Source organism: Anopheles coluzzii, chromosome 3 (genome assembly GCF_943734685.1).
Source record: "Anopheles coluzzii chromosome 3, AcolN3, whole genome shotgun sequence".
Classification (NCBI taxonomy): domain Eukaryota; kingdom Metazoa; phylum Arthropoda; class Insecta; order Diptera; family Culicidae; genus Anopheles; species Anopheles coluzzii.
Window position 1 is genome coordinate 50,227,015 of NC_064671.1, and position 9,032 is coordinate 50,236,046.

Below are 9,032 nucleotides of genomic sequence, written 5' to 3' on the forward strand. Positions count from 1 at the left end.
CAAAACATACAATTTAAAACCCATCTTCCTAGTCATCACTATGTCCAACAACAACTGTTATGGATCGAAATGATCGAAACCAGATGAAAGTAAAAGTCAATGGCAGACGCGTAAGCTACGCTTTATGGTGTTCGTACGAGCACCCGTATGTAACACAGGTCCCATAATCGCCAACCTTAATAGCAAAAATAGAATTTCGACAAATCATGGAGCATTACTACTACCCCTTCCATCGTATGTCTGGCCGAATCGTATGTCTGCTCACTATCAACGTGCCCCGAGCAGCCAAACTGTACAACGAGTTCGGCTATGACATTTTGATTTCCTGGTTACCTTTGCAGCCGATAAAGTGCTAGGCTCACCGGGACTTGAGTAACAGGTTCCCTATCTATCCTTCGCACGGGGTGAACCATTTCCACCAGGCAGCAATCCGTTCAGCAATTTCAAAGGCTTCTGAACTGGTGGTGGGGCTAGTAAGTGAGAGCACAAGCCATTTTCGACTTTGTGGGTATTTTCAGCGCGCAAGTAGCGACTGTCCATTATCGAATCGCAGTCGTGAGCGTATGGTATCGTATGGTGAATATTATGCAATCGGTAGACTATGGTTGGTGCTCAATCCTGTGCCGAAAAGGCTACACATAAGAAAGTAGAGGACTGTTGCTTCTTGCTACAGTTCGTAATAAGAAACAAGCACCGTCGTGAGCCAGTTCTTCGTAACGGCACTCTAGCGACACCAACAGTGGAAGTCACGGCCACGGGACGACCTCTTACGACTATTATTTAATTGTTGTTTGTGCTTTTTATTACAAATTTCTTCAAAATGAGGTGCTTTTTGTTAATCACACATAATAAACAAGATACGGTTTATAGTAAATTACGTTATGCATTGTTGAATCGTAATGATCATTATGAAATTACGATCACAAAACGTGCTATTCGTTCCAGTAACCAAGTTTTGTGAAAATAAGAATACTTACAGAAGTACTGCTGCTAAATATTGTTAATTTCTACAAACATACTTATGTTCAATACTATAGCTCTGTATACTCCAAGTTCACTGCATAATTTATGCGTTTGTTCTGATTCCACCAAACATACAGTGGCAAAATAACACCTGATTATTATGTTGCTGTGTACTTTGCCTTTATCTACTGTTTATCCGTTTGCCAGTCACAGTCATTTCGTTCATCCGTTTTATGAAAGACCTGTTCCGCTCCCGCGTTGCTTGTATCCGGGAAAGTGATACAAAGACTAACATTGATTGACGAACGTTGAATAACACATCAAAGACGGCCACATATTTTTGATTTGATCTATTTTTCGGAACACGCAAGTGTTTAGGTGATCAATAAACGATATCCGTCATACTGCTGTCTGCCAGGTGAATGATTTATATTGCCCGTTTCTCCCCAAGCCTATGTTTAAGTTGTAGTTGTAATTGTGGAAGCTCGTGGATGGTAATATTTGGGCTATGTCAACCGATCCAAATATGATTACGCATTGGTTCCTCCGCTCATTTCGTTCCTCATTTTCTGGCATCGCTGCCATCGATCTGTGTTTGACGCTCGTCATGTGTCAGAGCTCTAATTTTATAGGGAAAAAGTGCCTCTATTATATGATCTATTATGCAGCTCTGCGCTCAACTGTCCTGGATCGAATTTAAAAGGGATGATTACATAACTGACACTGCTTCGAAAATTTTAGATAATCTTGTGACAAATAATCCTAACTATCGCTGCAAAACTTAATGGTAATGGGGCTTAAAACGCTAAAGTAATAGACCTTTGGGCAAACATAAACATCAGCCACAGGAAGACTTTGTCGCACAGATTTTACCGCGCTGATTTTAGCGAGCTGATTCAAGTCTACCGCACGAAGCAAATGTACAAATTACGTTTCTTGTCGGATTCCCATATATTGTACATGCAGCAATATCATCGCAAATTTATGGCCAAAGGTACATCTCTTTGTCTTCGAATGGATTTGACCTTCGGAACGATTATTGCTTAAGAAAAGTAGTACACTGAAGAGCAACTCGTCACTGCGTCGCTCGAAAAGAAAAGTAAAAGTAGCAAAGCCGTTCCAGAAATGATCGGTAAAAAAAGCGAGCATGCCCACAGGAGAAGATGGAGAAGCAGGAAAAAACAATCCCCAAAAAAGTGATTGTACGCATTCCACATAGCCTCCGGTTGTGACGTGACCGAGAAAAGAAGTTGTATCGTATCGTTCGTACACGCCTAAATGAGTGAAGAGCGTAGGAAGAGGCTATGTGAAAGAAGTGTGCCGCAAGAAAAGAAAACAAAATTAAGATTTGACCAAAAAACGACTGTTTACCAGCAAACCAGAAGATCATGTTGGAAAATCCAATCCACATTATACCTTACGGTTATTATGCAATGGGTGTGTGCGTTGCTTGATGTGTCTGATATCCTAAAAGGGACTGAAGAGTGATCATAAAATGGACACTTTTGAATGCACCTTACGTACCATGTATGGGAAGATTGCAGTTGAGCTTTAAATACTTGATAGGAGCTCGTCCTGCAAGAATCTCGATACATCGAGTAGCATTTAATCAAGCGTAAACGATTGTATTGACCTGCTTGCGTTTATTTCTTTCCAATAAAATTACGTACATGGATAAGTTTTTCACTGTCACAGATTCGATGTATTAGCTCTTTAGTTATTATTTTGCTTCCTTGTATATCGCATATTTACAAATTAATTAATGGTAAAGTATGTATCTACTTCAACATAATATTGCTAAAATTCCGCTGTCAACGCTTATAAAGCTTTTCATACATTGGTGAAGGTCACTCTACGATCATCACCCATACCACAGCAAACCTATGGAGCATCCTTGATAAAAAAATATCCAATCCCCATACAAAGAATGCCTCACTGCTCTTTGGTTGTGACGGGTAAGTTGATGTTAAGGTCAACAACCGTTCAGGTGTGAATGGTACTTTGTCACAGTTTGATTGGCAAATTTTTACTTAATCCTCATTTTACGTGGTTATTTAAGTGATCTACTGCAAATGTAATGTTGTCATTAAGAATAAACGATAAAATTGGTTGGTAATTTTACAAAATTATTTTAATAATTTGTTTTTATTTTTAATTTCTTACAATGAAATGAAAAAAACGACGGAATAAACTCAAAATTAGTAAAAAATAACTGAGTTAGTAATGAGTTGAACTTCAAGTCCCAACAAATATAGATCACGTGCCCTATGCTCCCCTATGCGGTTGTAATCTCCAGAGTTTCATGGCCTTAAAGGTTCACCATGAGCAAAAACTACATTGATCTTGACACCTCTATGAAGCTGCGGAACAAACAACCTCACATGGATTTGATTTGTATTTCCTACCATCGGGAGGAACCGATGCTCAATGCATAGTGTACGTATTGTTTGATCTTTTTCACATATGCTGGTTGTTAACAGTTGAATGTAAATACACCATTACTCATTTGTTAAACACGAACAAATGGCAGAGTCTGGCTCAGAAGTCGTAAAACATAATAAGATTAGTACCCATTCATTAGCTTAAGAAAGCATTGGTTTTGTGATTTTCATTTAACTATACTAAATTCATGTTTTTTAAACTTTTCTGTTAATACATAATATTTCATTATTTACTAATCGTAGCTGACGGGCCGTTAAAAATGGTAGCAGCGCATTAAAAAAATTGTGTCTACCGTTTTTTTTTTTTGCACAAACTCGTGCAATTAGGAAAAAAATGTTTATAGAGTCTCAAATAGTATAGATACATAGTTCCAGCTTGCTTTACACGCTACACATCGCCACCTTCATTTCATTTGGTAGCACCCTGCAATGCGTCTCCATTCACCGTCTTACCGCTATGTTGCCGAAGTGCGAACTGCAGGTTCGTTTCACGCAACTGCATCATGCTGCGTAGTGTACGCGGCTACTGCCGATGGTGGGGCTACTTCGGAATTCGGTATCACTGTCGCTTTCGTTTGTCCGCTTCGCAAGCCACATTCTACGTACGCCACACGCTGTCTCGCTCGTCAAGGCGGAAAACCAGCATACTTACGTACACTTCTCGGCTTTTTTTTTTGGCGAATGCTTTCGCTTTTCTTCTGCGCTCGACCTGAATGAACGGGGGAGACTTCAATCAGCGAGCAAGCTACGACCGACCGGCAGCGTGCACAATAGGGGGGGAGCATGTTAGAGAACTTCGTAGCCCTCGCTGCAACCGCCAGCTATGGTATCCAATGGATAGCTAAGCCTTCGGCTGCCTATGCAGAGCCCCCATTCACTTGCACCATGTGTTCGGTTTTTGCAGGAGAAATGGAAGGCGCGCAACTTGTACGTTTTTTCGGTATAAAATGCACGATCTTCTTCAATTTATCGACAGTATCAAGACCAGCGTGGTCAAGAAGTGTAGTGTGTGGATTAGTTTGCCAACCACCAAATCCATGCGTCGACCATTCAAGATGAGGTCGTTAACGCTGCTGGTTAGTGTTTTATTATGGGCATTAATGGTTCGGGAATCTAGAATAAGAAGTGCTCTAATCAATGAATCTGCTAGTCATTAGTGTGCGTGTGTTTGTACGTATTATACAGTGTGTGATTCTAAATTTGGACTACAAGTTGCACTAGTCATTGCAACCGCCAAAGTAACAACAGTATACAACTGGACCTAACATATCCAACTACGGACATTTGAGAAGCATACTTGTGTTGGCACCAGGATCGCGAATTTAGTTACGGTTGTTTCGGATGCCGAGCGATTAATTATACGCACCGTTTGTTATAGACAAGCACGCAATGATTTACCGTGGTGTTCAAAGTTGATCATATTTGTGCTTGTTTGCTTTGTAGTGCTAAAAAGGACCGATAAAACATCATTAAAATCGAATCGCAGTAGATTTCAACATTCTAGTCTATGCGAATGATTAACTACATGTTTGTGATACGTGACAAATACAGTTGCATTAAATAATAGTGACTAACCTATAATACCAGTGAAAATGGCAAACAATACAAAAATCCGCCCAGAGTAGTCCCACTAAGTTATTATCCTTATTCCAAAAAAAATGTAAATCACTGAACATAAAGCGGTTAGCAAAACACCTGATTTTAAAGTGTTAATTTTTAGATATGTAGTATTTTTTAATCAATTAAGATCAATACATGGATATCAATCAGCCAGCATATTCGTTACCACAGAAACACACGATTTCTTAGTAAAAAAGCATGGTTTCTTAGTAGTTTGTGAAAGTATCTAATTTGTCCTGTGGTATCTATTATCAATTTGGACATGTCCTGTCCAGTCGTTAACTCGCACTTCACAACATACCCATCATAAGTTCAAGCCCCGTTATGTCCGACCACTCCACACTGTAGCATTTAGGATATCACAATTAGTTGTGCGAATGTAACATACTGTATAAAATCTGTGGTTTCGTGGTCACCATAACCGATTGCCATCATAACACACGCGTTTCTGACTATCCCGCTGTGGGTTTAATAATAGACAGTGGCATGTGGTCGCAATATGGTCGTATCTTTAAAAAAAAGTTTTTTTTTGTGCTTAAACCATTTTAGGCATGATTAACTCTCAGCTTGTTTCAACTGCCGCAATGTATTATTATTTTTCTTCCCCTTTTCTTACACTTCTTACAGGCCTTCGTGGGCTGTCTCTGTGTGTCTTTGGTTCTAGCGGACGACTCTGTTGCGATTCGACAAAAACGAAGTCCTGCTCCGTTCTTCTTCAACAAGGGTCACGACCACCATGAACCAAAGTGCGTTTGGGAGAAGAAGCTGGCCTGGAAGGAGGATTGGAAGAAGGTCTGGGAGTCGAAAAAGGTCGAAGTATGGAAGTCCGAGTGGAAAAAGCAGCAGATCCCGGTCTGGAAGGTGGTGGAAGTTCCGATCTGGCGCGAAGTGAAGGTGCCAGACTGGAAGATCATCAAGAAACCCTACTGGAAGGAAACTGAAATACCAGCCTGGAAGGAGGTGCAAGTACCGGACTGGAAAAAGGTCAACAAGCCCATTTGGCGTGAGGTACAGGTCCCGGTCTGGAAGGAAGTTCAGGTGCCGGAATGGAAACAGATTTGGGTTCCGGATACGGTCAAGGTCGGCATTCCTGGCGAAAAGTACCTAGGCAAGGACGAACACGGTTGGGAGTACACGAGCCATGATCTGTGGAAGAAGAAGATGGTCTGGAAGCCCCTGTGGAAGAAAGTCTGGAAGACGGTAAAGAAAGAGGAGTGGAAAACGGAGAAGAAGCTAGAATGGAAGGAAGAGTGGGTGCAGGTGTGGCGTACCGAGAAGAAGCAGATCTGGGTGAAGAAGAAGGAGGAACTGTGGAAGGAAGAGAAGGTCGAGATCTGGCGCATCGAAAAGAAACAGGAGTGGGCGACCGAGAAGAAGCTCGAGTGGAAGGAAGATTGGAAAGAGATCAAGGTCCCAGCCTGGAAGGAGATCCAGGTGCCTGCCTGGAAGAAGGTGTGGAAACCGGTCTGGGAAAAGGCCTGTGTACCAGTCAGCCACGGATGGCATTAGTCGGAAAATCACCCTAGATGTTAGTAAGCACCCAGTAGAACTTTCTAGTAGTTAGCATGATAGACATTGTTGTTATCTATCGATTACCCCTTTCCTATCCTTTCCCTCATTAGTTTGTTATGATTTCAACTTGTGTTTTGCGTCGTGTTTCGTGCCCTCGTCTGAAGTCGATATTTCTTTGTTTAATTCATTCTTTTCTCACTCTCTGCTCATTTCCTACCCTACATTGTTTCTTGTCTCTTCACTATTAGCCTGTTTGAATGCGCACAAGTCTAGAAACATTCATTTCATTTCATTTCTCCACATTCGCATCTGCATGTTGAGCTGTCCACCACGGGAGAAATATTACATCATCGCCCGTATTCAGCAGTTCCCAACACTACTTTCAGTTGATTTACAGACACGCTGGTCTGGTGTATCTGTGTGTTTCAACTTCCGACCTGGCTCAATTGTCCAACTCGCTGCCGCTACCGAATGGAAGTAACACGAACGACATTGAGCGCGGGTTAAGGGCTTCAGTTCGATTTTCATTTTCCAACTCACTCTCCTATGACACAGACCATCGTAAAGATGAGCGTACCGCGTCCTCCAGCGCAGCACAACGCAGTAAGAGCGTGTAGATCATCAGCATGAGGGTGTGCAAAAGGGTTTCTGGGTTTGAGATGAAAAATAATGATTTCCTCTCTTTGTTTGAAAAGCAAAAAAAAGAGCAGACAGAAGGAACCCTTCCGCCACCATTATCGTGAATCAAGCGAACACAGCAATCATCGCGATGATGGCTTTTTCTTTGCTTCACGATCACTGGGAAAGCGTAGCCTGTCTTGATTGATTGTTTTAGCAAACTTGATCCAAACCATCGTCAGGAGTTGGAAGAAAAATGGATCCTAATCAAAAGAGCCATGCTGTTCGATCAGCAGCACAGTGTGCAAATAACGCTGACATTCGGCATCACCCCTGTGTCTGGTTAATATTCGAAGATGTGTATTTTGAACGATTGATAATCCATCGATTCGTCGTAATTTGCAGAGTAGTTTAGCATGTATGTAACATGATAACTTCAAACTAATTTCACTTTTCAACTCGCACCTTCTTTGGAAGGGATGAGATCATCAGAGCAACATAAAAATTATGTTTTTTTTTCTTGGTTGAATGAATCGATGTGCCGATCAGGCACGTACAAATCGAATCAAATTTACACGCTCAACACGCAATATTTTTTTACCGTTTGTCCATCTTACACCGCTCAACGCCAAATTGCATTGGCGTTGGCTTCTTTTTTATTAAATTCGAACAAATGGACAACAATCCGGAAGTTTCGTTGCAAAATTGGAGATGGACAACACTAGTTTTTTTTTTATTTCAAAATGAAATTTGATGCATCGCGTTTTACTTTCCTCTTTCATTTTTACTTTTCTCCTTCGTCTTCGACTCTGGTAGATGCAAATGTGGCATGAAATGAGAAAAAATGATAATCTGCTGTTCATTTCCAGTTAATCGCTTCAGGAAAAATGTGCGCATGATTGTTGAATAGTTCAAATAACTTTATCCCACCATGTAACACGCCAAACAACCAGTCAGTCAGCGAATAGATGGAAAAAATGCATACTTTTGAGAGTATCAAATTTTAGGTCGCAGTTGTAGTCAGAAGAAAATCATAAAGAATCAAATTAGGACGATTAGGCAAACCGCGACTGTTTATCTGCCATATGAGATAAGGTATCTTTTGCCACATCGCTTCAAAGGACGCATTGTAGCAGGTGCGAATACGCGAATGCGTTCCTTGCCAATCTTAACCACAACCATAAACAAACACACCAGTGACAACGCACGCATACGTTCAAAACGGAAGTACCTCATGCAAACTATCACTCATCGTACCTTTGTAAATAATCGTGTAAATAGTTGTTATTCCATTTGTCAAATTAAAAAAAAAGATCTGTGAAAAAGAAACGACATTTTGATCCATCCATTTGTTGGGAAAAAGGGGAACGCTTGTGGGTTAGTGTGAAAAATGTTCCGGTGAAGCTTCGCCAACACCGTACAACTATTACCAGTTCAGTCCCTGCTGTGAGGTACGAACAACGAAAGAAATCAGTGAGAAACAGGTGGTATGTGAACCCGACATAAACCCGCGCTACATCACTGCAGCTTCCGGTTCCGGTCGATTCCGCAATAGGGTGGTTGGTTCAAATGGAAAGTAAAATGATGAAAGATTTTATAAAACAAGAGAAAAAAGCGAGCGGAGCCAGCGGCTTTCTGAGCTATGCTTTATGGCAGGTTGCCCAAATGCGTATGAGCAGAAAGTGGAATTTCTATTAAACGCTCCATTAAAAGGCCCATCCAAAAGGGTAAAAACCGCTACCGACGTTTGGTGATGCCGGGTGCGTATATGCGGCAACAATCACAAATCATTATCGCGTTTTGTGATGCGCCACGGTTGTGGCCTTCAACAACGATAGCAACGACAGTGCAATGCAGTAAATGGGGAAATGCACGCCT

At 41.3% G+C, this 9,032-nt stretch overlaps 1 protein-coding gene across 1 annotated transcript; it reads left to right on the forward strand.

Moving 5' to 3' along the window:
- The first annotated feature begins 4,345 nt into the window (after positions 1-4,345).
- On the forward strand, positions 4,346-8,483 carry LOC120958720 (golgin subfamily A member 6-like protein 6). The gene is made up of 2 exons (XM_040381697.2): positions 4,346-4,480; positions 5,652-8,483. The coding sequence occupies exons 1-2, from the start codon at positions 4,352-4,354 to the stop codon at positions 6,531-6,533; spliced, it is 1,011 nt and encodes a 336-aa protein (XP_040237631.2). The 5' UTR covers positions 4,346-4,351; the 3' UTR covers positions 6,534-8,483.
- Positions 8,484-9,032: the final 549 nt, after the last annotated feature.

Coding starts and splice junctions, on each gene's coding strand:
- LOC120958720 (XM_040381697.2), top strand. CDS start 4,352: ATGCACGATCTTCTTCAATTTATCGACAGTATCAAGACCAGCGTGGTC. Junction 4,481..5,651: donor TGAGGTCGTTAACGCTGCTG/GTTAGTGTTTTA, acceptor CACTTCTTACAG/GCCTTCGTGGGCTGTCTCTG.